This window comes from Bos grunniens, chromosome 25 (assembly GCF_055505025.1).
Source record: "Bos grunniens cultivar Pamir isolate PY7600 chromosome 25, Bosgru_T2T1.0, whole genome shotgun sequence".
NCBI lineage: Eukaryota > Metazoa > Chordata > Mammalia > Artiodactyla > Bovidae > Bos > Bos grunniens.
In genome coordinates this window covers 7,124,587-7,137,199 of record NC_141189.1, presented here as the reverse complement: position 1 = coordinate 7,137,199, position 12,613 = coordinate 7,124,587, and the positions used below count along the sequence as shown (strand labels likewise).

The 12,613-nt window shown below is 48.2% G+C and overlaps 1 protein-coding gene across 1 annotated transcript; it reads right to left on the bottom strand.

Moving 5' to 3' along the window:
- Positions 1-106: 106 nt before the first annotated feature.
- Positions 107-5,563, bottom strand: LOC147344900 (uncharacterized). Its single transcript, XM_086375587.1, has 2 exons — positions 5,351-5,563; positions 107-2,514 (listed from the first exon to the last, which is right to left on the bottom strand). The coding sequence occupies exons 1-2, from the start codon at positions 5,409-5,411 to the stop codon at positions 107-109; spliced, it is 2,469 nt and encodes an 822-aa protein (XP_086231713.1). The 5' UTR covers positions 5,412-5,563.
- Positions 5,564-12,613: the final 7,050 nt, after the last annotated feature.

Here is a 12,613-nt window from a genome sequence, read left to right as displayed (position 1 = left end):
CTCAGCTCTGGTCTGACGGGCCTGGCTGCCCACAATAGTGGGAATGAGAGGGGATGCTTGGCTTTACCCATCAGAGCCAAAGGCGGCTCTGACCATTGTGTGTCTGCTACCGAGGCGCAGTGACTGAGTTTGTGACCACACTGAAGGTTGTATCTGTATTATGGATGGTGGGGGAAGAAGGGATGTGATTTGTGGTGGTGAGTGAGGTGCTTGAGAGCGCAAGTGTGGAGCTGAGGTCACCTGTGGAGCTCAGTGAGCCAGTGGTACTCATGGCTGTGGACTCAGTGGTGGCTGGTGTCGGGGTGGGGGCTTCAGTAGTGACAGAGGAGGGAGGTGCAGTCGTGGACAATGTCAAGGTACTGGTGTCAATGGGAGTTGATGTGGTGGTTGCTGGAGAATCTGGCGTGCTGGTGGGAGTGACCGACGATGTGACTGATGACAGAGAGGACACCTCCGTGGTGACAGGCTGGCTGGAGGTGTCACTGGGAGGAGTTGCTGTGGTTGTGTGCAGTGCACTGGTGCCTGTGGCAGGTGAGGTGGTGCTTGTTGCCTGAGTGGTCCTGGTAGTGCTTGTAGACATGGGAGAACTGCCAAGAGATGTAGCTGGAGTGCTGGTCGTGAGGAAGGGAGTCACTGTGCTGTGGCTGGTAGCGGACGTGGATGTCTCAGTAGGCGCAGTGACTGAGTTTGTGACCACACTGAAGGTTGTATCTGTATTATGGGTGGTGGGGGAAGATGGCATGTTGTTTGTGGTGGTGGGTGAGGTGCTAGACAGCACAAGTGTGGAGCTGAGGTCACCTGTGGAGCTCAGTGAGCCAGTGGTACTCGTGGCTGTGGACTCAGTGGTGGCTGGTGTCGGGGTGGGGGCTTCGGTAGTGACAGAGGAGGGAGGTGCAGTCGTGGACAATGTCAAGGTACTGGTGTCAATGGGAGTCGATGTGGTGGATGCCGGAGAAAGTAGCGTGCTGGTGGGAGTGACCGACGATGTGACTGATGACGGAGAGGACACCTCCGTGGTGACAGGCTGGCTGGAGGTGTCACTGGGAGGAGTTGCTGTGGTTGTGTGCAGTGCACTGGTGCTTGTGGCAAGTGAGGTGGTACTTGTTGCCTGAGTGGTCCTGGTAGCACTTGTAGACACAGAAGAACTGCCCAGTGATGTAGCTGGAGTGCTGGTCGTGAGGGAGGGAGTCACTGTGCTGTGGCTGGTAGCGGACGTGGATGTCTCAGTAGGCGCAGTGACTGAGTTTGTGACCACACTGAAGGTTGTATCTGTATTATGGATGGTGGGGGAAGAAGGGATGTGATTTGTGGTGGTGAGTGAGGTGCTTGAGAGCACAAGTGTGGAGCTGAGGTTGCTGGTAGAGGTCAGTGAGACAGTGGTACCCCTGGATGTGGACTCAGTGGTGGCTAGCGTGGTTTTCCTTCCTGTGGAGAAGCTGGGTGAAGATGTGATACCTGGTGTTCTTTGTGTTGCTCTTGATGTGGGTGTTACTCTGTCTGTAGTCGCAGTCTTGTCTATTTCTGTAATTGAGGTGGTTGGCAATGTTGCTGTAACTGAGGTGACTGGGTTTGAAATATAGGTGGGAGTGGTGATTTCTGTTGGAGCCGTGGTCAGAGTAGTAGTGGGAAATGGAGGGGTGGACGTAGCCTGGGTAGTCGTTATTATCAAAGTGGATAGAGGGGAAAGGTGTGAGGCTGTAGTCAGGACTGGTTCTGTGGTCAGAGCAGGTGAAGACTGAGGCTTACTGATGGGTGATGTCAAGGTATTGGTAGTCACTAAAGTGGAAGTAATGGTTGTCGGATAATTGTCTGTATTTGTAGGTGTGTCTGATGATGTGATTGGGGGAGTAGAAGTAATCTCTGTCGTTACAGATTCTTTAGAAACAACAGTCGTAGTAATAAATGTGGTTTTCCTGATGGAAGAAGCATGAGATGTTGGGTCCCTTGTCTCGCCTGTTTCTTCAGTGGCTACAGTGGTGGAGGGTGGGGCCGTGGTTGTGGGAGTTTTCCCTGCAGTGGTGACTGTGGGGGGACTGGTCATGGCGGAGGTGACTCTCTTGGTTGTTGACATGGCATAAGTACTGGTGATGGTTGTCCGTGGTGTCTCTGTCCCAGGTGTGGTGGTGTGAGAGCTGGGGAAGGACACCTGGGTCTGGCTCACGCAGGTGGTGGTGGGGTAAGTGGTGGTGATTATGAGGCTCGTTGGATTAATGCACTCTGTCGAGCCCATATAGATGATCATGGTAGGTGGGGTGGTTTCAACCTTGAAGACAAACTTGGACGTGGGGCTTGTTGGGGGGTTGGAATTGATGGGTGATTTGAGCAATGTTTCAGACAGGGATTTCGAGTGGGGGGAGGTGCTGATAGTCTTGGGTATGTTTTCCCTAGCATCAGGACTGGGAGAAGTTTGGGGGGTGTTCAGTGCCCACTTTGCTGTGCCTTTGGAGTGCAGGGAATTCCTCAGAGCAGTGCGCCAAAGCTCATTAGGGGTGGATGTGGCTGTGGCTGAAGTTCCTGTATTGGCGGTAGAACAGAGGAACTCAGTGGTAGGTTGGCCCGTCACCTTAACACCACATATTTATTCACTCCCCCATGTTCCAGGTACGTGTCACAGAAGGTAGGAAGTGCCACCAGTTATTCCCCCATCAGAGCACTTTGGGGCCGGGGTCCTTCCAGGTTCTAAAGGCCAACATCTGTCTGCTCCCCGGGGCAGCCTCACCAAGGGGAATTGGGATGGGAAGGAAACCTTAATCCTTTGCCCACTTGTCTTCCAGCCTTGGGATTGAGACAGACAGGACCGGGGACCCTTCACTGCAGTGTTGCAATGATTTCACCTCGACACACCTCTCCCTGGGCAACAAAATATGGAGAAAGTATATGGGACTACCATGCTATGCTGTGCTTAGTCACTCAGTCGGGTCTGACTCTTTGTGGACCCCATGGACTATAGCCTTCTAGGCTCCTCTGTCAATGGGATTCTCCAGGCGGGAATACTGGAGTGGGTTGCCATGTCCTCCTCCAGGGGATCTTCCTGACCCAGGGATCAAATCCAGGTCTCCCACATTGCAGGTGGATTCTTTACTGTCTGAGCTACCAGGGAAGCCCATATGGGACTATTATATGGAACTAAAATAACTGCTTGCATTGGCAGTTGGGGCAATATTATGGACAAAAGATACAAAAAGACCAAAAACTCAAGCGCCATTTTTAAAGAGCCCAGAACAAAGAAGCCAAAGCAGGGAGTCAGAAGCAAAGAGCAGGGTACTGTGCGTGCCACCTTCACACAACGCCACTTAAGCGGTGAGCAAAACACCTAAACCACCCCTCTGGCCCGTCCCCTGGACACACATGTACCATCACCCCACATAAGGTGCAAGCTCGCCTTCCCCACCTCAGGGAGTTATTAATAGCAAGCAAGGGAACCTGCTATTTATTCTCGCTTCCCCCTTCTGCAGCAGCAGAGGCCCCAGCAAAGTCTTGCCTGAAATTTTGGTCTGGCCTCTTGTCAATTTCTATGGATTGGAGAAACCCAAGAACCCTGGTCAGTATCAGGATGGCGGTGCTGAGCACGCAGGTTCAGCGTGCTACCTCCTCCCATCGCCTCTCCCATCTCTTCCTCCTCACACACCCTCGTTCCCCTTACTCTGCTCCCTCCTCTCACCTTCACCTGCTGCCCAAAGTCCCTTCTGGTTCTGTGCCCCACCCTCTGGCCCACCTCTGCCCCTTTCCCTGTGACCCACTGCTGTCTAGGCTGACTCTCCTCTTTGGAGAGGGAGAGACAGAGAACCCAGCCAAACCTGGGGTGGGGACACATCATGGAATTCAAGAGATGAGGGGTCAGAAAGCAGCAATCTCAAAGAGAATACCAAAGGGGAAAACAGACTGAAGCTCAGACTTCATTGAGTTTGAGGGGCAAGGAGACTGGACCACATGCTGCTGAGGGTCAGGACAGAAAGGAAACTTCCAGAAAGAGACACCTCAGCAGGCAGGCATGAGTCCTTGAGACTTTAAGGTGCAGCCTTGAGTGTTGATAATAAACACAGATACACTTTCTATCATTTATTCCATTTAAGCCAAGGGATTAATTAGTTTACAAACACAAGTCCCTCCCTACAGATATTGTCAACCCCACCTTGTAGGTGGTAAGAGTGAGGGTCAAAGATCTCGTGATGCTGAGGATGACCAGCAGACACAGCAGTTACAAGCAGGAAACACCCAGACCTCCTGCCCTCTCGGGGTTAGTGTCCTCAACTAGACACATCATGTCTTTGCTCTGAGAGCTGGGATTTCACTTCTCAGCTTTGCTGGGGTGTCACAGAGGTAAGGCAGGGGATTCTGAAGATTCCTGGCCCAGAGCCCTTGTCACCAAGAGCCGACCCTGGAGATAAGTGAGAGGGTGGACTGGGGGGACCTATGTGTTGGGAAGGTCTAGGATTGGGGCTCAGGAGTAGACCCTGGGGCAGGAGCAGAGGGAAGGGAAGTGCAGAGGAATTCCAAGGTTCCTAAGGAGAGGGAGAGACCCCATACCAGGTGGTCTCAGAAGCACCCTTTGGGAGCCATCAGGATCTCCCCCCACCACCCTGCCAAGGACATCTGTGTCCAGATACATGGGCTGGGTTGGGGTGGGAGAGTCAGGGGCAGAGCTGGAGGAGGGGCCACTGTGACCAAAAGTGGGGATGCCCCAGAGAAAGGAGGGGTTCCCAAGGCAGACAGGGAACCTCAGGTTCCCATTCAGGTCCCTCAGGAGGGCTGAATGGACGGAAGTAAAGGGAGGGATGGGGCTTCCCCGGGCAATCAGTGGTAAAGAATCTGCCTGCAATGCAGGAGACACAGGAAGTGTGAGTTCAATCCCTGCTGGGAAGATCCCCTGGAGAAGGAAATGGCAACCCACTCCAGTATTCTTGCCTGCGAAATCCCATGGACAGAGAAGCCCGACGGGCTACAGTTCCTGGGGTCACCAAGAGGCAGACAACACTGAAGTGACTGAGCAGGCACGCACAAAGGGAGAGAGAGAATCCACGCTGGAGGAAGCATCAGAGCTGGGGGAGCAGGAGCAACAGGACAAGGGGAGCTCCAAAAACTGACTCCAATTGGGAAGACCAGAAAGAGGTTATCCCATCCAACTGATGCACGCAGACTCCTGCAAACCTGCTCCGTCCCAGGGGAGAGAGCAGCACCCCTGGGACCCAGCTTCCCTCCCCTCCCCCGCCTCGGTTCTGCCCGCACAGAGAGCTCTGAGGGACCCCTCCTCAGGCTCCTTAGACCTCAGAGTCCCCCCAGACACACACACACACTCTGCCCTGGGACATCAGGACGGTCTCCGCAGCCCTCCCCCACCGCGCCTCCTCACCTGTGGACCCCAGGAAGGCCCTGAGCATCCAGAGGAGACGCAGCACCCTGAACAGCTGCATGGGTCCTGAGGCGCCGCGGAGGCTGGGAGCAGGGCCAGCGCCAGCACGGGGGACTGCAGCGGGGAGGCGGCACCAGATGAAGTTATCTGCCCTGCTGGGCGTGTTAGCTAAGCATAACTCCACCTTTGCAGGGCTCCACCTTCCCCCTTTCCCCCCACCCCGTCTCTGGATCTGATGTTGCTGCAGGGAGGGTGGACTACCTAGAAGATAAGACAAGCCCAGGAGGAGTCAGCAGGGAAAAGCTCCAACCCTGGGCTGCCTGGGCCACTCAGAGCAGTTCCTAGGACATTGCCCTTCCCTCTGCCGGCCCCCCACCAAGAACTTGCAAGACTGGACAGAGAACTCACTTGGCCAAGACTTTGGACTTTGGAGTCTGGGGCCTGGCCTCAGTTTCATTTCCAGCTGCAGCGGGGAGGGGTACCGATATGGAAACTTGTTCTTCATTCCCTCCACCCTCACTCTTTCCCTTCTCAGTCCATGGGGGAGGGACGGTTGGAGCAGAGGGGGCAGATCTCAGCTGCTGTTTGGGTTTTAAGACTTTCCGCAGGTTGACCAGCAATATGTTGTTGGTCCAGCTGTTCAGGTGGGGTCCCCGCATCCATGAGGTCAAACCACATGTGCTTCCAGGTCATTTTCCCCTGACCCTTTAGAGCCCATTAGGATAGCCCCTTTGGCTTTCTGAGCCGCTTCTCCATCTCTGGTCTTTCCCCCAGCCTGCACCCATTCCTGGGATTTGTCAGTTTCCCCCAGATCAGCAAAGGGTGACCCAACATCATAAATATCGTGAGTCATAACTGGGCTCAGCATGGCTAACCCTTCCTACACCAGGTAGTGAGGGCGGACAGGAGCTCTCATTCCTGCAGTGAAGGTGGCCCAATCAGGACCTTTGAAGACAGGGGCATAGGCTGCCTGTCCCATTCCCAACTCTTTATGAATTTGTTGTACCTCTTCTATAGATTTCCAGGGTCCCACATGCCCAGGAAAGTCCCTGTTACTGGGCAAGCCTCCCTTCAGGGTAGAATAATCTGATCTATAGGAAGTGAGGACCTTGAAGCTCACTGCCAGCAGCTTGCATGTTTGTCAGATGATATTGATTGATTCTGTACTTTGTCTCTGCCTCCTTTGGATCAGTGAAACCATTGCTCCTCAGATCCCATGCCTGCTAACTCTGCTAGCTTTCCCTAGTCTTTGGCTAGAATTTAGCACCTATATCCATAAGCTCAGCAGGTGTGTATTCTGTCACCATGAAAGTTTCCTGAATTGGGGGCATCTCCCCCACCCTGCAAACCTGTCTGGTGGTGCTTAGCTATGCTTTTGCATTTCTTTGTATTTGACTGGGGTAATAGTTGCACGGGGCTTCCCTGGTGGCTCAGACAGTAAAGAATCTGCCTGCAGTACAGGAGACCTGGGTTCTGTCCCTAGGTAGAGAAGATCTTCTGAAGAAGGAAATGGAAACCCACTCCAGTATTCTTGCCTTGAAAAATCCCATGGACAGAGGACCCTGGTGAGCTACATTCCATGGGGTTGCAAAGAGTTGGCCACGACTGAGCAATTAAAGCTTTCAACAGTTGCCCAGCTATGTGAATATACTAAAAACCACTGAATTGTACACATTAAAAAGCTGAATTATATAGTCCAGCTCAATAAATAAATGTTTTTAAAAACTAGTAAATATTGGATGGGGATGGGAGTGAGGAAAATATTAGAAAATACTGTTCTCATGAGCCTTTTTTGAAAATACTAAAAGAAAAAAAAATCAGTCAACTGAAAGTCAGCCAAGAGATGAGTGGATAAACTACTAACTCTGATCACTGAATCTCTCTAATTGATGAAGTAAAACTAAAAGCAATGTGAGGGCTATGGTTAAAAGACAGTGCTTCTATTATAAAACCAAATGGCATAGAAATAATGTTTTGTTAATTGGGAGGGGAAGAGGAGGCATGACTTCCTTACCTTTTACAGCCAGAGATTTATACACATCATTTAAAACTAATGAGTAATAAACTTACAAAAGTCTCTAACAATACAAAGGTGAATATTAAGAAAGGTAATAAGATAAACAGTACAATTCTAGTGTATGGCACAGGGAGCTATATTCAGTACCTTGTAATAGCCTATAATGAAAGAGAATGTGAGAAAGAATATATATATATATATATATATATATATATATATATCTGAATCATTTTCCAGTACACTAGAATCTAAACCAACATTGTAAATCAACTATACTAAAAGAACTAAAAAATTATAAAATGAGAACATAATATATACAAGCAAAGGAAGTGAAGGATGGGAAGCCAGAAGAATGAGATCAATATATTGATCTCATTATTGCTCATAGTGGGGAATTAAATCCTAAAGAAACAGAATTACATATAAGTTCCATATCCTATAATAGTGACCATAGTAACATTGCCTGATATTCCAAATTGTCAGAAGAAACATACAGAAAAGAAAGCAGAATCCAAACAATACAAGTGTTTTTAAGTTATAAAGCATAGGGAGGAAAAATGCGAGGAAAGAAAACAGCTGTCCCATAAATAAAAGAAAATGAATTTAGATTAGCTGCTTCCCTGGTGGCTCAGATGGTAAAAAATTCACCTGCAATGTAGGAGACACAGGTTCGATCCCTGGGTCAGGAAGAAGGGAAATGGCTACCCACTCCTGTATTCTTGCCTGGCAGGCTACAGCCCATGGGGTCGCAGTCAGACATTACTGAGTGACTACACGTTCACACACATTTTTAAAAGATTTTAATATTGGCACACAAAGGAAAATTCAACTCTATTGTATACAAAAGAAACATCTCAGACAAAGTGATTCAGAAACTTTTTAAAAAATACTTTAATTTGATTGGAGTATAGTCCATTTACAATGCTGTGTTAGTTTCAGGTGTACAGCAAAGTGATTTAGTTACACATATACATACATCATTGTTTTTTAGATTCAGAAACTTTTGATGGCCAAATGTTTCCTAGACAAACGCAAACAAGAAAGCAACAGTGATAATATTAATTGATTTCTTCTTCTTCTTTTATTCTTTCATTTCTTTCTATAAGTTTTTATTATTTTTCTTTGGAATGTCTGCCAGGGCATTCAAGGCTAACAGTTTTGGCAATCTGAGTGTGAGCAGTTCAGTTCAGTTCAGTCACTCAGTCGTGTCCGACTCTTTGCGACCCCATGAATCACAGCACACCAGGCCTCCCTGTCCATCACCAACTCCCGGAGTTCACTCAGACTCACGTCCATCGAGTCAGTGATGCCATCCAGCCATCTCATCCTCTGTCATCCCCTTCTCCTCCTGCCCCCAATCCCTCCCAGCATCAGAGTCTTTTCCAGTGAGTCAACTCTTCGCATGAGGTGGCCAAAGTACTGGAGTTTCAGCTTTAGCATCATTCCTTCCAAAGAAATCCTAGGGCTGATCTCCTTCAGAATGGACTGGTTGGATCTCCTTGCAGTCCAAGAGACTCTCAAGAGTCTTCTCCAACACCACAGTTCAAAAGCATCAATTCTTCAGTGCTCAGCCTTCTTCACAGTCCAACTCTCACATCCATACATGACCTCTGGAAAAACCGTAGCCTTGACTAGACGGACCTTTGTTGGCAAAGTAATGTCTCTGCTTTTGAATATGCTTAGAGCACAATATTTTGAAAGGAGCAAAGATCCAGTGTGTTGATCACAGATATAGTTACAATACAAAGGAAAAGAGGAAAAAAATCCAAGGACTGAAATGTATCCTGGTTATAATTCTTATACTAAAATTTCATTGTTTAGTCACTAATCAAGTCTGACTCTTTGTGATCCCATGGACTGTAGCCTGCCAGGCTCCTCTGTCCATGGAATTTCCCAGGCAAGAATACTGGAGTGGATTGCCATTTCCTTCTCCAGGGGATCTGCCTGACCCAGGGATTGAACCCTCATCTCTTGCTTGGCGGGCAGATTTTTTACCACTGAGCACCTGGAAAGCTGTGTCAATATTAGATCTCTCATTTTATCGCTGCTGTAGTCTACAATATGGATATACCACAGTTCATTCATTCACTGCTGGATGGACATTTGAATTGTTTCCAGTGTGTGGCATTTCTTTGAGAACTGAAGATTTCACTTCTCTAGTGCAAACACCCAGGAGATGGATTGATGGGGGTCATATGGTTAGTGCATATTTAATTTACTTGTGAGAAATGGAATATTTCCTGCCATGTTGATCTTGGTGAGGCAGCAGTGAGTGGTGGCCTGAAGCAAGATCAATTCCCTGCCCAGGAATTGAACCTGGGTAGGGCTTCCCCAGTGGCTCAGATGGTAAAGAATCTGTTTGCAATGCAGGAGACCAGGGTTCGGTCCCTGGGTTGGAAGGATCCCCTGAAGAAGGAAATGGCAACCCACTTCAGTATTCTTGCCTGGGAAATCCCATAGACAGAGGAGCCTGGCGGGCTACAGTCCATGGAATCGCAAAGAGTCGGACATGACTGAGCTACTAACACTTTCACTCTCAGCCTGGATGAAAACCAGGAATCCTAGCCACCAGACTAGCAAGGGCCAGAGGCTAGAAGCTGTTTTTCCCTGAACCTTTGCCCCTAATGAAAAATGCATTTATTACAGAGGCAGAAACTGTAAATGCAGGTACCAAGTTCATTACCTGAGACATAGCTCAACAAGTGGGAGAGCACATAGAAAAACAGTTTGTTCAGTTAAAATAGGAACAAAAGGCAGAGAGGCACACCTAGAGAGAAAGGGTGTGGGTGTCACCCCTAGCGAGGGGGAGCGCTGTATAAAGGCAGTTGAAAAGTAAAAGTGGCTCAGTTGTGTGCGACTCTTTGTGAGTTTGGGGGCTCTATACAGTCCATGGAATTCTCCAAGCCAGAATACTAGAGTGGGTAGCCTATCCCTTCTCCAGTGGATCTTCCCAAGCCAGGGATCCAACCCAGGTCTCCAGATTCTTTACCAACTGAGCTATTAAGGAAGCCCTAAAGAAGCAGTTAAGTCATTTATATAGGTCAGTTCTTCTTTGTCTTCCTTCAGGCCAGTTATCTGGTTTATTTTTCCACATCTGATTTACCCTGCTGGGTGGGCACCTACCCTTCAGCCAAGATGGGTCTCAAAGTGACGGCTTCTGGGAGGAGCAAGACTCATTATGGCCTGGAGATATCCTGACTTTTGACCTCCAAGGAGCCTTGTCCCCAAAAGGGGGTAAGGGGAGATTCCTTAATCCTTTACTCAGACAGGGTTTTGCCCCGCATTGTCCCTGCCATGACTATTACCTTAGGATGTTTACAAGACAAAAAGGCAGGCTATTTACCCGGTTTCTGTTGTTACTTCCTTTTCAGAGGGCAAATAGGAGGCTGATTGTAAATGCCTTAACTGGAGCCCATTTAACTCTTGTCTCAGGAAATTCTAACAGTTTTAAGTATCCAGGCTGAAGCTCACTTCTTCGTGTCCCATGAAATGCAAACAGAAGGCCAGTTGTAAATGTCTAACCTGGAGCCCTAAGGACACTCAGAAAGGAGAAAACTACCTGAGACTTAGCAGTCATCGCAGACTGCAGCCATCCCTACCAGTGACCCCCAAGGGAGCTCAGGCAGTAAAACAAAACAGAAACAGGCTACTGGCCCTGGATTGCTGAAATGGATATAAGAGGAATGATTCCAGGGAGCCCAGGCTCTTGCATCTTCCCATACCTAGAAAAGCGCTAACTTCCCTAACTTGAGATCTCTGGCTTCCTTTAATTAACAATAATCTTTTGTTGAGACTACCTGCCCTTGGTTGCAAAACTTCTATATAACCTGGCTCCTCCCTTAACCTCCTCGGAGAAGTTCTCTCAGGGTTGCTTGAGATGCTGTCTCCCAGGCTCGTAGTCCTCTAAAATTTCCCACCGAATAAAACATAACTCTCGACGTTTAGATGGTGAATATTTTTTAAGATGACACTTGGTGAGAAACTGCCAAACTCTTCTCCAGAGTGTGGCTGTAGCATTTTCCGCCTTGGCAGCAATGTATAGTTTTGCTCCTCATCCCCATTAACGCTTTACCAACTGTCAGTGCTTTTTAATTTTACCATTCTCATAGGCATGTAATGGTACTTCATTGTGGTTTTAATTTGCACTTCCTTAATGACTAGTGATGTTGAACATCTTGTGATATTCTTACTTACTACCTATATATCCTCTTTGGTGAAGTATATGTTCAAGTCTTACTCATTTTTTAGTATTTTCTTACAGTTGAATTTTGAGAGTGCTTTATGTATTCTGAATACAAGCCCCTTGTCAGATACATGATCTGTGAATATTTTCTCCCATTTTGTAGTTTATTTCATTCTCTTAACAGTGTCTGTCAGAGAGCAAAGCTTTTAATTTTGACAAAGCCCAATTTATCAATTTTTTCCTTCTACAGATGGCATTTTGGGTACCACAAAAGATGCGTTCTAATGTCAGGGTGTACAGTTCACAATGATGATAAGAAAGTTATCTATGTACCAATTTGCAAAGCACTAATGTTTTTAGAGCTATACTTATACAAAATAGAAGAAGGAACAGACAGAAGCATATGAACAATAGAAAACTAATTCATTCCTCTTAGCCCAGGAAAAATCAAATGGATCTAAAAAGAAAGAAATGTAGAAAGGGTTTGACAGAATCACAAGAGCCTACATAACACGATAGGCCAAGTCCAATCGATCTATATAATGAATACTGTGTCCTGAAAACAGAGAATAGATCTCCTTAGCAGCTGCCAATAGAACAGCCACAAACATTACCATGCATGAGACCAAAGAAAGAGAACACATTTCTCTCTAAACCAAAAGAACTAGGCAGTATTGCATTAGTGGTCAGAAAGTTGGGGCCTGGGGCTGTGCTGGACTGTGGGTCCTGTGAGCTGCTCAGAAAACGCTAACCTTCTCTGACCACAGCTGAGGTCTGGGAATCCCATGCCCTCAGGCCCTAGCCTGGCAGAGGAGGGCAGTATCCTGCTGTCATCTCCTGCCGTCTGGAGAGTTCTCTGGGTGTAGGAGTGGGGTGGAGGTGTGAGGTTCCTGGAAACTGCAGACAGCATCACCTTCCTTCTCCCCCAGAGTTCATCCTGCCCTGGCTCTCGCCCCTCAGAATGCTGGGGCAATACCCTAGCAGCTCTCACCCTGACCCCAAGGTCTTATGGAGTCTCCCGGTCTTTGGAGGAGCTAGGCTTACCCATCAGAACCAATGGAAA